Source organism: Lactuca virosa, chromosome 5 (assembly GCF_052849685.1).
Source record: "Lactuca virosa cultivar CGN04683 chromosome 5, Lactuca_virosa_CGN04683_v6, whole genome shotgun sequence".
In the NCBI taxonomy this organism is placed as follows: domain Eukaryota; kingdom Viridiplantae; phylum Streptophyta; class Magnoliopsida; order Asterales; family Asteraceae; genus Lactuca; species Lactuca virosa.
In genome coordinates this window covers 409074243-409094108 of record NC_136430.1, presented here as the reverse complement: position 1 = coordinate 409094108, position 19866 = coordinate 409074243, and the positions used below count along the sequence as shown (strand labels likewise).

General features: G+C 31.4%; 2 protein-coding genes and 1 pseudogene across 4 annotated transcripts; all 3 read right to left on the bottom strand.

The window, feature by feature from the left end:
- Positions 1 to 1693: 1693 nt before the first annotated feature.
- On the bottom strand, positions 1694 to 3907 carry LOC145111710 (caltractin-like). The gene is made up of 7 exons (XM_079047967.1): positions 3797 to 3907; positions 3082 to 3199; positions 2911 to 2947; positions 2791 to 2818; positions 2529 to 2681; positions 2351 to 2453; positions 1694 to 2040 (listed from the first exon to the last, which is right to left on the bottom strand). The coding sequence occupies exons 1-7, from the start codon at positions 3797 to 3799 to the stop codon at positions 1976 to 1978; spliced, it is 507 nt and encodes a 168-aa protein (XP_078904093.1). The 5' UTR covers positions 3800 to 3907; the 3' UTR covers positions 1694 to 1975.
- Positions 3908 to 8052: 4145 nt separating this feature from the next.
- LOC145111804 (histidine-tRNA ligase) lies at positions 8053 to 10921 on the bottom strand. Of its 2 annotated transcripts, XM_079048055.1 has the most exons (8): positions 10759 to 10921; positions 9950 to 10091; positions 9691 to 9796; positions 9421 to 9591; positions 8940 to 9335; positions 8746 to 8832; positions 8528 to 8625; positions 8053 to 8316 (listed from the first exon to the last, which is right to left on the bottom strand). In XM_079048055.1, exons 2-7 carry the CDS (start codon positions 9995 to 9997, stop codon positions 8561 to 8563), a joined length of 873 nt encoding a protein of 290 aa, XP_078904181.1. In that variant the 5' UTR covers positions 9998 to 10091; positions 10759 to 10921; the 3' UTR covers positions 8053 to 8316; positions 8528 to 8560. The 2 variants fall into 2 exon arrangements, with proteins under 2 accessions (XP_078904181.1, XP_078904182.1); XM_079048056.1 differs by lacking the exon at positions 8528 to 8625.
- Positions 10922 to 14556: 3635 nt separating this feature from the next.
- On the bottom strand, positions 14557 to 16401 carry LOC145111702 (two-component response regulator ARR8-like; annotated as a pseudogene). Its single transcript, XR_013710344.1, has 5 exons — positions 16103 to 16401; positions 15885 to 15994; positions 15716 to 15793; positions 15502 to 15572; positions 14557 to 15413 (listed from the first exon to the last, which is right to left on the bottom strand). The product of XR_013710344.1 is annotated as a two-component response regulator ARR8-like (transcript).
- Positions 16402 to 19866: the final 3465 nt, after the last annotated feature.

Sequence of the window (19866 nt, the reverse complement as noted above, 5' to 3'; positions counted from 1 at the left end):
TTTATTTTTGGTGAGATTTAATTGTCATTAATAAAATTCCTAATTTAATTCATTTTATTTTTGGTGAGATTTAATTGTCATTAATAAAATTCCTAATTTAATTCATTTTATTTTTGGTGAGATTTAATTGTCATTAATAGACTTCCTAATTTAAAACGTAATATATGTTTTATAAAATTTGTGGACAAAATAAAATGGTTGACAAAGATGATGTCAACAAATATCTCAAGGGTAGAAAATATAGGATTGAAATGCAATCAATGGCTCTGATTTCTTCAATTTAGAATTACAAGTTCTCTTTTAATAATATTTAGAGATGTGCACAGTAAAAGATATACAATAATGAATCAGAATATACACATATGAGTAGGAAGCAAGAATCAACCATACACATTATAAAACAAAACATACAATGGTCTATGCTACATATCTACCCTGATATTTAGTCTTCACGACCTCTTATTTGAAGTCAAGGCCTCGAAAAGAGCAAGATTCGTTGTGTTATAGTATCCTCCAACCTTCTTCTAGGACGACATCTCCTCATCTAACCATCAATTGACATTAACTATACCCTTTTTACCATCGTTGATGGAAGCCTCTTTTGAACATATTCATACCACCTCACTCTTCATTCCTTTAATTTTTTGATGATTCGTGTCACTCCCAACAAATTTTTTATAGTCGCATTTAATATCCTATCCAACAAAGTTCTACTACTGTAAGTTCACCTCAACATCTTCATTTCTGTTATTTCCATCTTCATTTCTTAGTCCTTGATTCGGATCCGTACATCATGGGTTTTCACTCTAGTTTCAACGGGACCTTCATATCATACAAGACTCCCGAGGTCGTCTCCACTTTAACAAACCTGTCTTTATCCTCCAAACCCTCTCCCTTGTGGATCATAGACCCTAAATACTTGAAGCTTTCCTTTGAAAGAATAACTTGCTTTTATATACTTATCTCTACTCCATCATTCGCATATCCAATGTACTTGTACCAAAGATACTATGTTTTAATAGTGTTGATCTGTAGTCCTTTTTCATCTATATGTGTCCAACTCCTCATTCAACTTAGTCTTAGACTCAACCACCAACACAATTTCATCAACAAAAAACATACATCAAGGTGCACATCTCTCATGACCTCTATTCAACCATGAAATTTCCTTAAATTCTAACATCGAAATCAAATTCGGCAAAAATGGTGCAAATATTTTGTTTTTCAAACAAGTTTTCTTAAACAAAATTTTATCAGATTTGTAACATTCAGATGACCTTAAGATTCATAATAAAAAGGTTAGTAATGGAAGAGAAGTCACATGATTGTACCCCCAAAATTCCATCATAAAAAGGAATGCATTGTCCAAGAGATACAGTGATAAACATGAAATCGACATCTATCAGGCACAAAACGCTATATAGCATAAATTCACATAAGACGAAGAACTAAGCAAGGTATCTCTGTCATTTATCATCAATGACTAAAAGGAAGAGGAAAGAGCAAATATCCTAAACCACCATAAAGACTAGAGAAACGAAGACACTTCAACATCATCACCTTGCTGATTATCAACCCTCATATAAGTTATAAAAAAAAAATAAACATACTAAGTGTAAACACAGCCTTTTGTTTTCAAACTTTCCTTCTAGTTTCCCATTTTGTGGAGTTTTTAAAATTTTGCGAGATGGTGTAAAAAAAGCACATATGTACTACTGAAATCCGATAATTTTCTTTTACAAATTCCCCTTATCTATTTTATCCTTACATTTTTCAAAGCATTTTCCCAAAGGTCTTGTCATTTTCATTTATACATGTTAAACATCATTCATCCAAACAACACACTAACCAATGTAGATTTAAAAAAAAAAAAAAAAACATTGTTAACCATCAGCATAATAGATTTTATACATCATACATGATATGATCACATAGGGAAAGGCGACACCTCCAAGCCTAATATGCTCAAACTCGCCTAATATCCATACGAAGTTCTCTTCATCATTCTCATAAACTCATCCACGCTAACTTCTCCGTCATCTGACGGATACAAAAAAAAAAAAAAAAAAAAGTAAGGCTTCGTTTGTTACATGGGACAAGACTAGACAAGCTTTCAAGGATTATTTTCCTTGATGAGAAGGGCATTCACGTCTTTTTGCAAAGACAAGAAACCTAGAGCTAGTGTCAGTCCCAATCCCTGTCCTACCTTCTTGGGTGGGACAAGAAACTGCAAGTTTTTGTCTCATTCACATCAGCGTCGGTCCAAATGCAAAATACAGTACAACCTGTTCTGTTTTGTTTTGTTTTGTCCTATCTCACATGTTCAGAGAGAAAAAGTAGAAAAACTCACGATCGCGGTCAGCTTCCTCCACCATCTCGTGTATCTCTGCATCGGTAAAATGTTCGCCCAATTCCTTAGCAATATTTTTAATGTCTGAAACCGATATCTTCCCCTATAATTTTCCAAAATAAATAAAAAAAACATTAATTTCTAATGAAAAAAAGGGTCAATAATATTAGAAGGTTACATTTTTATCTTGGTCAATGATTTGGAATGCTTTTGTGAGCTCCTGTTTGCTGTCCCTCTCACCAATTTTAGCAGTCATCATATACACAAATTCATCAAAATCAATTGCACCACTTCCATCTTTGTCTACATCAGCTATCATTTGATTAATTTGCTGATAAATAAAAAAGGATTGCAGTATAAGTAAAATTCATGGAATGAAATTGATATGTGAAAATAAGTTAAAGGGGGAAAAAAGGAAATCATCGGGAGTTGGATATTACCTCCTCTGTCATTTCAAAACCCAGAGCCCTGAAAAATGAGATCAAGTTAATATATCATTTGTATGTATAATCCTCTATCATAAGATCTTTGTTGTATGTTATATGAAGGTCATATCATACCTCATTGCAACATTCAACTCCTTAGCATCAATGGTGCCTATTGTTTGAAAGAGAAAACAACCACACAAGTCAAATCATATTCACTCAGGATGCATTTTTAAGCATGTTTTAGCATATGTTTTCATTCCCTTTTAGCATTACATTATATAAGATTTTGGGTTAACAACATACCAGAGCCATCAGTATCAAAGAGCTCAAAAGCTTCTTTGATCTCTTGCTTTTTCTGCTGAGTTAACCCATGATGACGTCCTCTGGGCTTCTCTCTCCTTGATGTTTCTCCATACACACCCTGACAACCCAAATCCAAAGCAAGAATGAGAGTAATTCATGGAAAAAAGGAATGAATACATTTGACAGATAAATCTAGAGCTGCATGTAAATATCCAAGAATACTTGACAAGCTTTGTAAGGCTATTTTTGATGATGGGAATGAGAAGGGCATTCAAGTCTTCTAAACATACAAAAGATCAAGAACAAGCCCTAAACCTCCGTTTTCATTTTGCTATGACAGTATCTGTTACATAGTGCAACTAAAGATTCAAACAGAAGCCCACAGGATCCATATATTCCGACTGTTTTGACTTGTGATCATATTAGTATCACTTTGTCCACAAATCAACAAGCCCTAAAACTCCATTTTTACTACTCTTGTTCGCTAAATCACCAGAAAATACCAATAGTAGCATCTTTCCTATATGCTAAACCCAGATTCTTCAATTTCCGAGAAACCCTCAATCTCAAATTGGTCAATGATGAAGCAAAAGATGATCGAACAAAAAGTTCTTTTGGTGTCATATGATTGCACAAAATTGAGCAAGAGTTTAACGTATACGGGTAACATAAGCAGATTTGAGATACAGTTGCATACGAAGTTCTGAACACTCACCATTTGCACCTAAATCTGGAGATCTTTCGTCAAAACAGCTTCTTTTCCGCTCCTCAATCGTCTACGCGTGGAACGAGTTTGCTAGAAGGAGGATCAGATTCAAAGCAAAAAGACAACATAAGTATTAATTTGAAATTCGTAATTTTCAATTGGGTACCTCTAATATATCTCTAAGCTGCAAGATGGCCTTCGGGTGTTTAGTAACGTCACTTACACCCCTTTGAATCTTCATGGTTTTCTTAATTATATATTTTCAAAGAAAAAAATAAAAAATTACTAATTAAATATTTTACTTTTACATGTCATATCATGTATCTAAATTTATAATCACGGTATTTGGGATTCCTTTTAAAATGACCTTTTGGTAAGAAGAAAAATGAGTTGTTTCAAAAGTCATGAATTGATGACTTTTTGTAACTTTTGGTTTTTTAGCCTTTACCACTTCAAAAGATAATACAAACACTTTTTAAAACCATCTTTTGGAAAAAGCTATAAATGAAAAAATCTTTTATTCAAAAGAATTTTTTACTCTAAAAAGCAATCCCAAACACCCCCGATCATATGGCATGGTTTTCTGCACAAACAATTTTTTATCTAATTATAAATTTCTATACGGTCTAATTGAAACAGTTCATTGATTTGGTGTCTAGGTTCTTAAGGTGATTAACAATACTCATCACAAACCATTATAGTAACCATTATAGTAACCATTATAGTAGTAAGTGTCACTCATCACCACATTCTATCACTAAACTCATAGGATACCTACCACTAAGACCATCTGGTATGGTCATCACGAGAGGGTTAGTGGTCTATGTGGCCACTAAGGGTGTGCAATAAACCGCACAAACCGCATAAACCGCCCGCACCGCATAACGCGGTTTAAAACACTCGCGGTGCGGTTTGCGGTTTGTATTTTTGTTAAACCGCATTATGCGGTGCGGTTTGCGGTTTACGATTACAAAATTGCGATTTAAACCGCACCACATTGATAAAATCAATTAATGATTATATATATATATATATATATATATATATATATATATATATATATATATATATATATATATATATATATATATATATATATATATATTCGAAAATAATTTGACATGTCCTAAATTAGTGACATTATCTTAAGTTTTTGAAATTTAATATTAATTAATCCAAAATTTAATGCAAAATTTAATGGAGTGACCATATTTTTTGTCTCAAATTCATTTTCAACTAACATTCAATGACCATTATTTTATACACTATGTTTTCTTAACTTATGTATATTCATAAGTAGTTAATGACCACAATTCTATGACCACTAAATTTCTTAATGACCACTTAGTGAGCCGTTAGTGACGACAATGATAGTATTGTCATTAAATTTAATGTAAATAATTACTCAAACCGCAAAATCGCATGTAAACCGCATAAACCGCCCGCACCAAACCGCACCGCATAATGCGGTTTTGAACGTTCGCGGTGCGGTTTGCGGTTTCTAAATAACTCAAACCGCATGTGCGGTGTGGTTTGCGGTTTTGGCTCTAAACCGCAACAAACCGCACCACGCACACCCTTAGTGGCCACTAACCACAAATGTGAACACCATCCCAAGGTGTTAGTGGTGGATAGTGGTGGAACTATTTAGTGGTCATTTGTGGTGGAGAGCACGAAACACCACAGCCAATCAATTTGATTCTCTCTTTATTTCTCTCTATCTTTCTCCACCTCTCTCTACAATTTAACTAATTAAAAAATATATATTTTTTATTTTAATAATAAAATAATAAGAGGGATATAGTGGTAAGTATCCCAAGCTTTTAGTGGTGATAATGTGACACCCACCATTATAGTGGTTAGTGGTGGGTATAATGGATGACCTAATACACTACCTTATATCAGTTTTTTAATTAAATTTAATTAAAAAAATACAATAAACACATATATTTTTAAACTAGGTTTTTATTAAATTAAAAAAAAAACATTACATTAACTTTAAAAAAAAAACAGAATTTAAAATAAAATAGAAGAAAACATAAAAAAATTCAGACACAAAGAACTACCCTTAATCTTTTTTTTTAAACAATGTTATTCCAATTTAGGGAATTCTTCAACTTTTTCCAAAGCTTTGAGATGTGCGAAACGTTTGTGGTTTTTGTTTTCATATTGATCAATGACCACATTAATCAGATCGATATCGCCTCTGTGCACATTATTTATAACAAGGTTGTAAATTCCATTGAACCCGCAATAATATACCCTCATATCATGCCATTTCGAACATATTTCGTCGAGATTTCGACTTGTAGAACCCATTAAACCATAGAAACGCTTTGAACTGTTACCCAAAAATCTCTACATGTTTGACTATCTTCGTCTTCGGAAACTGACACTCATGCTAGTGTTAACTTCTCTTATTCCTCTTCCAACCAACTCATCATTTTGGGAGCCATGGTTATTGAAAGAACAACACAGACGTATGAATGTGAATAGAAAGAGAAAAGAATTGTGTGAAATATAAGGTTTGTAGTGGTATTTGTATAGGTAAAAATTAATTAAAAAATAAAAACTAAAATAGTCGTTGAAAGAAAAGGTCAAATGGTCAAAAATGATTTAATCCGTGGTTGACATTACCATAGAGCACGACCACGAAGGTCCGTCTGGCTGGTGTGCACGAACCATTGTCGTAGCCCCTAGACCACGAAGCCCTTCATAGTATGTATTGCAGATGACCTAAAATGTTAAAAATAATTGTTCAAAATATGTCAGTGCACATAATAGAAAGGAAAGCGATTTGTATGCAAAATTTGACATTCATACACAATAATAATATGTTTTTTATACATATTGTGCAACTCCTCTAAAAATAATTTGTTGTGTTTGCATAAAAATATTATGTATAAATCACTTCCGTAATAAAAAGATTTATAAGTTCGACCAATTAGTCAATACTTTTTAAAAAAGATTGGTTCACATAAGAGATGAAAACCAAAAAACAAAACCACACTATGCGGATATTCGAGCTAAAAAAAAGTTTGCTAATGATATCTAGAATTTTAAAAATACAATATGACAGAATCAATATAGTCTAATATAATAACAATAAAAAAAATACATATCTTCGCACCAACAACCATCTTTTTTTAAAAAAGATATTTAAAAAGTCCAGTTTTTACAATATTTTACATAAATGACCAAGTTGGAAATTTGCATTTTCGATTTAGGCATGGATTCTCTATCTTATTTTTTTTATGAAAAAATATAAATTTTAAACACATTGGTAAAAGTTATTTGGGTGAGTATCCAAAAGAAAAATATAATAGTAATTTGAGAGTAACTTAAAAAAAAATAATAAATAAAAAAAAATAAAAAAATAATAATAACAACAACACCAAACTAACGATTTAAAAATCAAAGGGCTTTCTAGCCCATCAGGTGTTGTCCTCCCTTCTTGATGTTGAAGGTTCAAGTCCGATTATGAACGTAGGTAAAATTTAAAGAATAGTTTAGGAGTAGATTAGATTTGTTGTTCAAAAAAAAAAAAAAAAAAACTAACGATTAAAATTTCATTTTCATATTCATATTCATGTGTTGATACTTAACTAGTGATCATTGGTCATGCAATTTCTGCTCATATTCATCTCATGCCTTCAAATTTCATATTCATATTCATGTGTGTCAATTTATCTATTCTGAATATTTCAAATTTCATTTCATTTCACATTTTGACAACACTAGTTCAAGAAACAAATTAGGGTTTGAGGGAAAATGACATTTTGTTGGATTATAATGGAACTATTTCTTTATTTTTGCTTTTCCTTAATGATTTAGGGTTGTTGGAAAAATAACCTTTTTGCAGAAATTCTATTATTATATATCAATTTTCTTCTTTGAATGTCATCAGTCTCATGGATAAATACATGCACATAGATTGACGATACTCTCTAAAGGATGGTTAAATGCAATAGATATCAACATACTTTCATTTATTTGTGTATTGTAGCTTCCTATTTTCATTTCTTTCTATGAGTATGGTACTTGTAATTTTTTGCCTACTAAGGCATTGTACTTCAAAAAATCCACCAAAACAGAGCATTGTAGTTTCAATTTTTTTTTCTTATTAGGACATTATACTTTTTTACCTCACAAACTAGTCTTGATTTTTCCATTTATGAAAAATTTACTTTTTTACCATTTAAAGTAACCAAGAAGACATCAAAAAGTGGAATGTCTTCTCTCATTGCACAAAAACAAAGTAACTATAAATCAGAACACGTGTCAGGAATCATTTACACCTAAAATTCATATTTTAAAACACCATGAATAACAAATCATCAGCCTCTACAAAACAAACAAAACACACACAAAAAGAAAAAAATAGAAACATCAAAATAAATCTAACACTATGAATAACAAATCATCAAGCTCTATAAAACAACCATCATCAACATTATTTGAGAGTTGATATGTCCGAATTCCATTAAATTATTTACCAAAAGCTCTGTTTTCTTGGGCTAAACATCGACCTGTAATCAGTAAAATATCAACTCTTTTCAATTTTAGGGCTATATTTAATGATAATAATAAGGGCATTCTCGTCTTTTGCACAGACTAAGATCGAAAGCGAGTCCCTTTCTTTTTGTACCTTTTTCTTATTTGGAACTTATAATTAATATATTTCACTAACATTATATTACAATTATATGTATATATATAGTTAATAGCTGGAAATAGTACCATGATCATTAAGTAATAATGATTATGAATATATCAATCACTGCCAAATCCTTCATAACTCAAGCCTTCTGATATAGTGTCCAACCTTTTACTGTCTCCTGACAAGTGATTTTTTATTTTATATATATATATATATATATATATATATATATATATATATATATATATTTATTTTTAGATATATATATATTTTTTAAATTCCAAAAAAATCAAAATACCTTGTTGGATGCCTCCATTCCCATGAGGATTCAAGAAGTCTGTGTCAGGTGCTAGGTAGGGTGACTTAGCATAGTTGTCCAATATATCTGAAACAAAATGTCATATATTATTATAGGATTTGACAAATCCTAGGTTTTTTCAAAGTAGAATGTCATAATAATAATAATAATAATAATAATAATAATAAAAGTACCTGAACTAATGGAGAAGTCTGCTGTCAAATCTGATAGGCTAAAGCTTCTTGGAATTTGTCCCAAAAATCCAAAAGATGATGAATCCATTGATTCATTCACAATCACATGCTTTGGATTGGATTCTTCAGAAATAAAGGAAGGAATAGGGACATGTACATCTGCCATTACAGGGTGTCTTTCTTCAACATTATTTGCAGGATTATACAGAAAAGAAGATGCATCTGTATACCCAGATTCTGATTTCATTCCTTGCATAATTCCCATATTTGAATTCTGAGTCATCAGTACAGACAGTTGACCAACAGTTGACTGCTGCATGTTCATGTTCTCTAGCTTCATACCTTGTTGTGTTTGTGTAGTATTATCTTGGGTGTAGCATGAAGGATTTTGGTGCACTGTAAGTGTAAAACAAAGATGATATATTAATATTATGAAATTATATCATAAAATATAAACTTCAAAAAAGAAAAAAAGGTTTACATAGAGGAACATGAGATCTGTTGGAGACAGGAACTGAAGTTGACATTTGATGCATGAGGTCAGCTTGTGTCTGGAGTAATTTATTGAATTTCATTATTTGATCTTTTACTATTAATCTCAGGTGATAAGCTTTGAAAAAATCTTGATTTTCTTCTTCGAGTTTCTGCCAAACTGAAACATGAAAAATGTGTTACATGAATAAAATCAAAATGTGGAAATTTGTAGAAAGATTAAAAGATGATGACTGTGTATTTAGTATTTACTATTTACCAAGTTCAGTAAAACTAGGTTCTATTTTGGCTTGATGTAGTAGTGTGCTAACAACTTCCTTTTGGCTCATATAAAGCTGGAGACATCTTTCTATAAGATTTTGTACCTGATAATATTAAATAAGAAAAGTCATTGGAAACAAATCTCCACACAAAGATGAACAATTACTATTGTATCCTCCCACCATTTGAGGTCACAGCTATTGCTTAAAAACAAATTCAAAGCTAGCTGAAAGCAAAGATCAAGCTCAAGAGCATACCAGTTGTAAATCTTGGGGTGAAACCTTTTTGACTTCTCCACTAGACATCTTTCTTCTATATTGCAATTAGATAATTTTCTGTGGTAAGAACTAAGGGTTGTTGATGTTGATGCTCAACTTTGCCAATGTCTAAAAGCTTTAACTGAAAAGAGTATTGAAGCCAAATACATTATTAGATAAGAAGTGCACTTTAAATTTCAAATAATGGATAAGAAGTGCTCTGAAAAGAGTATTGAGATCCCAAATTTATTTTAACTTCAAATCTTCTAAAAGCATTGGTAACTACAGTAAACCTAATTTTGATTCCTACGAATAGGATAATGTTGGTGGCATTTTTTATAACATATATCAAATTATAGTTCTTCTACAAGCTATAAGATCAATTTCACTGATATGCATGATCCTTTTTCTTACAGAAAAACACCAAGGGGGCAAGAGAAGTAATTGTATAAATTAACAACATATAGCACAAATATGTAAATGAATTCGGATTCATAATAATTAAGGCCAAAGCATGAAATTTGATATTTACCCTGTTCCTTACAACATTGATACATCAAATTCTAGGGTTTAATGATCTGCTCCAAAATTACAATAAGAAACATAATCACAGCAACAACATCAACTAGCAGCAGGGAAATTAGGTTCCTATGAAGATCATATCAAAAAAATTGATGTGATCTATTAATAAGAAAATTATGGATAAGAACACACAGAGTTGCTGTCGTTGTTTGCATGCGATCAGCAGAAAGAACCGACAAGTACATCAGATAAGGGGAATTTTTTTTGCTAGAGATCGATCAAATTACCTCAGTAACGCCAATTTGTGTAGCGTTTGTTAGTGGAATTCGCTCCTTTTGTTTCGATCTTTTCCAAGAAACCTTCCTAAAAGCCTTTTGCGGAAGAACTTCTGCATTAAAATAAAGAGGGAAAGGGTTTTACGTTTGTTTGTTTTTGGGCTTTTGGCGTTATGTTTGGATAAAGCCGTAAAATAAGCGAATAACTTCTTGAAGGTGTATTTTGACTATTTTCAAAAAAGAAAATATCATATATTCATATGATTAGATTAAAAATTTTATTTTTCTCATTTTTCTAATTAATATTCTTGTTTAAGATGATAATATTAAACTATTTACAAAATATATCATTGAAAATAAACAAAATATACTAATGATCTCTACAATACATAATATAATTAGTTTATTATTAGTTGTTGACTTTAAATGATTTACTTGCAAAATTGTTTATATTGTCATATTAAATCAAGATATTATTAAATACGTAGTAACTTGGAAAGTCAAAATGCTTTAACTAAATAACTAAAATAAACAAACCGAAAGATATGTCGCTATTTATGAATTTTATTCTCAGAAATTATATCCTTTTATATAGTAGTAATCGTTGTTTGTGGATGCTAATTATTTTCTTCATTTTCTGTTTCATTTTGCCTTATGTGGTTAATTATTTTTTATATGTATTTCTACATAAAATTTGAAATTTTTTAATGGGGGATCTCAGATGTTGTATTCAATTTTGTGCTCAACTTTTAAGTTTCTCAAATTAGTTGTGTTCAATTTTGTGCTCAACTTTAATCATCAAAACCCAACCCTTAATTTGGTTATCTCAAGAAGTTCATACCAAAAAATTATACAATCCAAAATTCCTTCAATTTACTGCTTTTTGGTTTGAAGTCAAATTTAACCTATCACATAACTCAAACCTATAAAACCTAATAAAATGATGGCTCTAGTCTAAATTTAACTTTTTATTTATTAGGCCACATCTCTTATATCTTAAATACACTTAATGGTTATGTATTGACCTAACTTTCTTTTACCTTAAATATGACTATTTTTTTTGAAAGACTTATTAACTAATTTTTTGATATATATTTTTCATTTATATTTTGTTTTTATCATTTTTATCATTTATTTTATTTTATTTTATTTAACGATTCGTTTGTTAACCTAATTAGTTTTTTTACAGCGCTTACATAGTTAATATGTTCTTCCATTTGATTTAATTTTACGTTGTATGTAATTTCACGTTTCACCTATGTTTCTAGCTATCATTTCTTCACCGTTAAAGATGTGGTTGTGATTTTTTTGAATATGAATTTGGCTTTTCTTTTCCACTTTCATTGCATCACCAACATGCATTATGTATATATTTTCAAAATTAAAAAACATAAGTTTTTGATCTATGGAGGCAACAGGCAGACAAAATAAATTGGTCGTATGAAAAGTAAATTAAAAAAATATAAGCTATGTTCAATTGAATAGTTTTATGATAGTGGATCTGGAATTCTCAATTTTTTGTTTGAAAAACATATATATAATCTGAGTGTTTTATTATTTTATTATATAGTTGATTCATCGTTAGCTATGTTCAATTGAATAGTTTGTTACAATGATTGTTTAAGCTCTTTTATAAGCCGTTATATTATTAGAATTTGATACGAGGATTTGGTTTTTCGACATTCCCCTTGAATGAAAACAAAATCAACAATATATTTTTAGATAATCCTAAGTAATTCAATTATTTTTGTTTGGCAAAGTTTTAATCGAGAAAGTGTAATGTAGTAAGGAAGTGTAATGTTCTATTCTTTAGTATCAGTGATACTACAGACGTTACATTGCATACAATGTGTGAGAAATTTCTTAAGTGAGTTCTTCGCAACTCATAAGCAGATTGATTATATAAATACGTGTAGTCATCTTGCTTTTATGAGTGTTTGATGGCTTACTTACTGAAATTAGACTGTTCCAGACCATAAAAAAGAATGCCACTATGTTTTATGTATGTATGCCATAAGCTAATGAATGAATTTTATGCTACAATGTCATCTTTGTGTATGTATGTACTCTGCTATTACTATTTCACTCTTGTCCTAATTTTACCAATTATCATGTTGTAGCACAAACCAATTTCAAATGTTGCTATCTATTCTGTTGTATCTATGCTTGCTGGTGTTGGTGATTAAGCACGTGTTGTACTATTTGAAGTTGATACCTGATGTTGAATGTTTGATTATGTAAAAGATCTCATAAAATTATATATTTGCAAAAAAAAAGGGTTATTAATGTAATGAAGGACAAAAATTAAAGATGTGGATATGGTTATGTGGCAATTAGGAAATGAAAGTAGTAAATTATATATTGATAAAAACAAAATGCATTGCATAAATTAGTAAAAATAACAAAGTACGTTGCTAAATATGCAACTAATCTTTGTGATTAAAATAATGTATGGAATAATCGTAAAGTTATACATTATATATACATTTAATATAAAGAATTCCTGTTAAAATTCATTCTATTACCATTGCCGGCCATGTCCATTCCAGCCATTCACTATTTCATTCTTATATTACCCTCATTTTTTATTTTCCATATAATAATGTCATTTTCATAATTATTGTGTGTGTTTTTTTTCACTCTATTCAATTTTTTATTATATTGTACAAAATCAAGATTTTATCAAATATCTATAATAGGATCGGATATACATACAATTGTTTATACTTAATTTAATTAGGCGTTATAAATTTACAGATAAAATATCTATCTTTATATATTAATAATTTTTTTTTGCAAATCTTTGATTAGTCGTTACGATTTGGAACCATAAAAAATGTTTTCCTTTCTTAATCGTGGTTTCCACAGGTTTAAACCTAATAAATAATATAATGATTAAGATTAAGGTTAGTAAAATAATTAATTTATAGGGTATATTAGAGTATGGTTTAATAGTATACAACAACACACTAAAATGATTATATCGAACTTAAATGGAAGAACATACCTCAATTGTTTGAAAGAATACCAAATACCTCCAAAAACTTCTAGCTTCGATATCTTCCTCGTTTTTCTTTATCATTTCTTGCGATTCCGGTAGGCAGTCCACACGATTTCTCGAGATCCATCCTTAGAGAATCTCCAATGCATAAGCCTTTATAAAGATTTATTGTATTTGCTCACTAGATTTTCCAGTAACAATTTGATAAGAAAATTGAAAAAACTTTTCCTCCAATGCATATAAATTTGTATAAAGCTTTTTAATGACTTATTAGATAAAAAACTTTTGTTTAAAAAACTTTTACGCCAATGCTCTTACAATTGATACAACCTCCGAAAACGTTTTTCTCTTTCAAATTTCATAGTATTCATACCCTCATCTGTATTATTATCCGTTATACTTAATTTAATATTATTATCCGTTATACATAATTTAATCCACAATAATTATATATATATATATATATATATATATATTAGTTATTTGAATTATCACATACCTTTCATATAGGGCCGATCTGGAACCGAAAATTAGAAATTCAAGAAACTGAGAGCATAACTAATTTATATATTTGGTTCTTATATGATTCCGGTTTGGTTTTATATTTAATTTCCTTTGTATTGGGATGAGATCGGTTCCGGCCGAAGAAACCAAAAAGTAAAAGTTCAAGGAACCAAGAACTGAACCGAAACTAAAATTTTCATATTTGCATCACATTTAAAGATTTGGTGCGAACTAGAAACTAAATTTTTCATCAGTTGTGTCATTGCATTATATAAAAATGATTTGTAATATAAAGATCTTGAAACTTGAAAAATATGTAATTACATTAATTGAAATTAATATCCCAACCCGTTAAACACAATGTCGCACAATACCGTTACCTTATACTTATAGCAATTGACAATTCCAATCTTTGATCGTGCTTAAATCCCACTTAAATCGAAGATGAACAAGATTGACCATTTCAATGTCAAAGTTGTTTGTCAAAAAAAAAAGTCAACGGAATTCCCATAAGGTTTTTTTTTGGAAAGAAGAATTCCCATAAGGTTATGACCTTCAACATCTCATTTTCACCATGAACATGCAAATCCTTCACGATTTAGCTCCTATCTTGACTTTATCCATTTTGTCAATGAATCTTCACTTGAAGGTAAACGAGATGTAAAAAAGTTGACTTTGACTCAATAAACGTTGACCTTGACACAGTGTTATCTTGTTACAAATTCTATTTTCAAGTAAAACTATGTATAATCTTGAGATGCGCTGATCTCTCATTGCTCTTTACAAACCTCAAAGTAAAAAAGGTGGGTCAAAGAAAAGTAATTCAAAGTCAAAGTTGAAAAAAAAGTCAAATTAAAAGAAGCTATTTGGCAATCAGTCAAATCTACAGTATGGCCACCATTGAATTTGGGTTTTGTTTTGTCTCGTAAGATCTCCATCTTCCATGGATTTTCTCTTGTTTCCATTGGATTGTTGTGTCGATTCATCTTCTTTAGTTTCCAATACATTTTGTTCTTGATGTTTTTCGTGTTCTTGATTATATTGATGATCAATATGGTCAATTTCTTTGATTTTGGTTCTCATCATATGAGGTTTCAATTTGTTTACATCTGATAATCTAACAGGTTTCAAGAAAAATTCTTCGGCTCCTTCTTCTAAACATCTGTCAAGTAGAATTTATATTATTAAATAAATAACATATAAATAAAATATTTGTATTCTTTTTTACTTTACAAGATTAAAGTTATTACCTACTAATCCTTGAAGGAACGTTTTCTGATGACATAATAACAACCGGTATATCTTTGAAGGATGAAGATTTCTGTAAAATAAGTAAATAAATAACATTAAACAAATTACATCTCATATTATTGATATATTTATAAAAATTGTTAATTATATGAGATAAATCACAAACTTAGTCGAAGTAAATGAATACAAAATAAATATAAAATCGATTTATACCTTAACTTTTTTGAGCAAATCATAGCCTGTCATTCCAGGCATACAATAGTCAGTAATTATCAGATTGACTTCCACTTCCTGCAAAATAGAGTTGCAAATTCGTTGGCAAATCCTTTCAAAAACAATCAATTACGTAAAAGATTCAATCAAGAATCCTTCAAATGCATACCTGATTGATATTTGGAGATACAGAGGGTTGATTTAAGTTATGAATTTCATCATCTTCTTCATGTAATCCTAGAAATTCTAAAGCCTTACTTCCAGAATCCACAGTCGTAACTGAAATAGTGAAATCACATCAACATTTATTTACATTGAGTCTCGAATTCATAACCATTTGAATCGATTCGAATTGGATGAATGAAAAGGGGAAGAATTAATTAGTACCTTGAAAAGATGAGGTTTTGAGTAGTCTTTCAATCAGTTTTCTATCAATGATGCTGTCATCAACAGCAAGAACATGAAACTGTGAATCTGCTGCAACACCCATTAGAACAAGATTTGCAGATCTCAAATCAAAGAAGATGATGAAGAAATTAACCAAAAAAGATGGGTTTGTTTTGTGGGTTTGGTTTCTTGATGAGGGAAATGAGGAAAGATAGATGTTTTTATGTGAAAGAAAAGACCCACACAACCCACAAAGCAAGATCTTCGTCCAAAGATCTTCCACCTCTTAATATTTTTGGATTATAAGGCAAGCAAGGGGCATAGTGTAAGGGGGCAAATTGGCAATTTTAAATAAAAAAAAATCAAATAAAGAAAACACCAAAATCTTGGATGTTTACATTGTAATCAAAAAGATTCTTTAAGAGTTTGGGTTTATCTAAATCATTCACATGGTAAGTTGTGATTTATCCAAATCAAGAAAAATAATGACTTGATTTATAAACTTTAGATTTTGGTTTTATAAATTGTGATCTTTTACATTAGGATAAACTGTTAAAATGTACAAAAGTACAAAAAAAAGGACACATGAAATTGGTATTGACATTAGGTTTGAGTTTGACATGTATTTTTTAATATAATTATTTATTTAAATTAGTTGTCTAAAATATTTTCAATATGAAAAATATACGCATAGGGATTGAAAGAAAGGGGAGGGGGTGGGAGCCACAAAAATCCTGAGAAGAGATACAGGTGATGTAAGTTGTGAAATCATGTGCACTTACCATATCTTGGGCAGGTCGGGGTGGGGTGGCCACCTCTTATTTTCCTTTGATTCCCTTTTACAGATTTGCTTCCCATGGCCATCTATGTATGCATGCATCCCATCATCATCATAATCATAATCATCATCATCATCATGTCTTCATGTCTATGAGTCAATCTCATCTTCTTGTATATATGCATGCAGATATATGTTAAATTTAAGCATTTACCCAACCATTGTTTACAAGTTAATCACAAGAAAAAACAAAAAAAAACAAAAAAAAAAAAAGGAAAAAAAACCAATCATAAAATATTCGTAAAATATGTCCATGACCATCAATCACTGTATAACCATTTTTTAATGTATTTTACAATGACCATGATATATGAAATGTCTATTTCAAACTTACGATCTTGGATTTCGAAGTTATCATTTCGGATTTTGGTGAACATTTTTCTTGGATAAAATTATATAAATGGTCCTTACGGTTTATCAAAAATCACAAATTTAGTCTCTGTTAATTCATTTTTACGAACATGGTTCTTATCGTTTCTAAAATATGATTCTTATCGTTTCTAAAATTTGTATGATTGGTCATTTAGTATATGAAACGATTTATATGCCTTTTTAATTTCTTTTACCTTTTATTTTTAGTTAATTACAATTAAACGAAAAAGAAAAATAATAATAAATGGGCCTTGTTAGGGACATGATCCTCAAAGCATTCAGGATCCTCAAACCTTATCATATATTCGGAGGATCATCAACTATCTCAGGATCCCAACTATTACCGTTATTATTATTTACTAACATTTATAACGGTTATATTTCGTTCTTAATTAACACGTGTGCAAAAATAGTTAAGAAAAGACTTATTCTCAACAGAGAGTCATCTCAACTATGCTAAAGACCCGGAATACCAAGTCAAACAACGTTCACAAAGCTGGTCATAGAGGATCCCGGGAATATCAGACATTTTGTTAGCTAGTTTAGACTATAAATTGACACATGTATCTCGCACACGACACACTCTACCTATTTTTAGCTTACTCAATGAACTTTTTCACTTGTCCTTACTGAAGTACTCTCTGTAATCATCATTTTATATTAATAAAATGATCAAGGCAGGTGATCATTATCACCTCCTAAGATTTTGTGCCGGAGATCCTAGCAAGGATCAAGGTCTTTCCTTGTAAATAATCGTGTCATTCTCTTTACCTTTCTCTATCGCACAATTCCAACATCACAACCCCTCATTCAATTTGCTTGATTTATACTTGTGTAATTTTTTACCAAAACAATTTGGCGCCCACCGTGGGGCCGTAGTGTTCAAACTCCTCGAAAGATCATGTCTACACAACCAATCCTTTCTTCATCCTCCGCTCCTTCCATTCCAACCAAAAACCTACTACCTCCTCCGAGTGGACCCCCCTGGTCAGAGAAAGCGTCTGATACTTCCAAGAGAAATACCCATCCAGTCACTAACCAAGGAAGTTTGGGATCTGAAGGACTCCAGGATCCGACTGCTCCGGTCACTACTGCTGAACTCTTTGCTATGATGAGGAAAATGACGCAACATATGACTCAGCAGCAAGACGACAATAGAACACTACTTAGAGAAGTGGAGCGGATGAAGGCGGAATTTCAGAGATCCCAGGAAACGATGCCCACAGTTTTACAACCAAGGATCCTGAACTTCGACAATGCAGGATCCTCAGGAAATCAACAGGGGAACACAGCTCCTGCTACTGCTGCATCACCCTGGGGGGACGACTATGAACAATCGAGCATCTATGATCAATGATCTCGATGAGCCTTTCAATACTCCTAGAAATCTTGATTCTAATAACTTCTTAAACAATAATACTATCAATACTAACTCTATGAATGTTGATGCAGGAATAAGCCCAAACATGTGACAATCCGAAACTTTTTCCGTTAGCTATACCTGATTTCCGATAATAAAATTTGGTTTTACTAAATTCCGTCAAAATTCTTGATTTGGGAAAAGACTTTACTATTTTAAATCAATAATATGTATTCTATACCAGTCGGAATTAACCGAAAATCACGCGAAAAACTCGTAACTTTACCCGACAACACCGAGTTTACGGCCAGGACGAGTTTACGGCCATAAACTCGAGACTGTAAACCCGTTTACGGTCGGTGCCAGGTACCCCTTGGCCGAAAACTCACCCCTCTATAAGGGATGAGTGGCCTTCATTTCAAACTTTAAGCACTCAAAGGTCTTTCTCTCTCTACTCTCTCTACAATTTCGAGTTGGCTCAAGGATCTTCAAAATGTAAGTGATTCTTCACTTCTATTGAGTTTCAACCTCTTTTCTAGTGATGAATCCATGTTTCATCTCATAAATTTCATCTTTTACTAGATTTTCTCTCTCACTAAGAACACCAAGAACACACACTAGTTCTTGGTGGCTAAAAACATCATTCCAAGCCTCTTACAGTAAGTAACTACTCCCTATGCTTGTTATCTACTAGGAATCACTTGTTTTCACCTAAAAATCGACCTGAAATCATGAACACGAAATGGGTTTACGGCCGTACTCCCTTCAATGGCCGTAAACTCCATTTTTGGTTGATTATTGGCCTTTGAACTCTTCCTTGAGCTGGGCACAAGGCTTAGGACACTTCCAAGAGGCTAGAAAGGACTTTGAAACACCGAAAATCGCACCTTTCACCAAGTGTTTACGGCCGCAAGCTCATGGGCCGTAAACCCACAGGCCGCAAACCCATGGGCCGTCAACCCATGGACCCCAAACACTTGGACCACAAACTCATGGGTCGTAAACCCTGTTGGGCCGCAAACTCCTGACCGTACACTCTTGATTACGGCCGCAAACTCCCCATCTTCAATCACGAGTGATTCTAACACTTAGTTTCAAGTGTTTCCTAGTCCCTAAGGTGGTTTCCTTCCATAACAGATAGTGTTATGTCCTCATCTAATACATATATGTGTTACCATATGTTAATAGGATCCA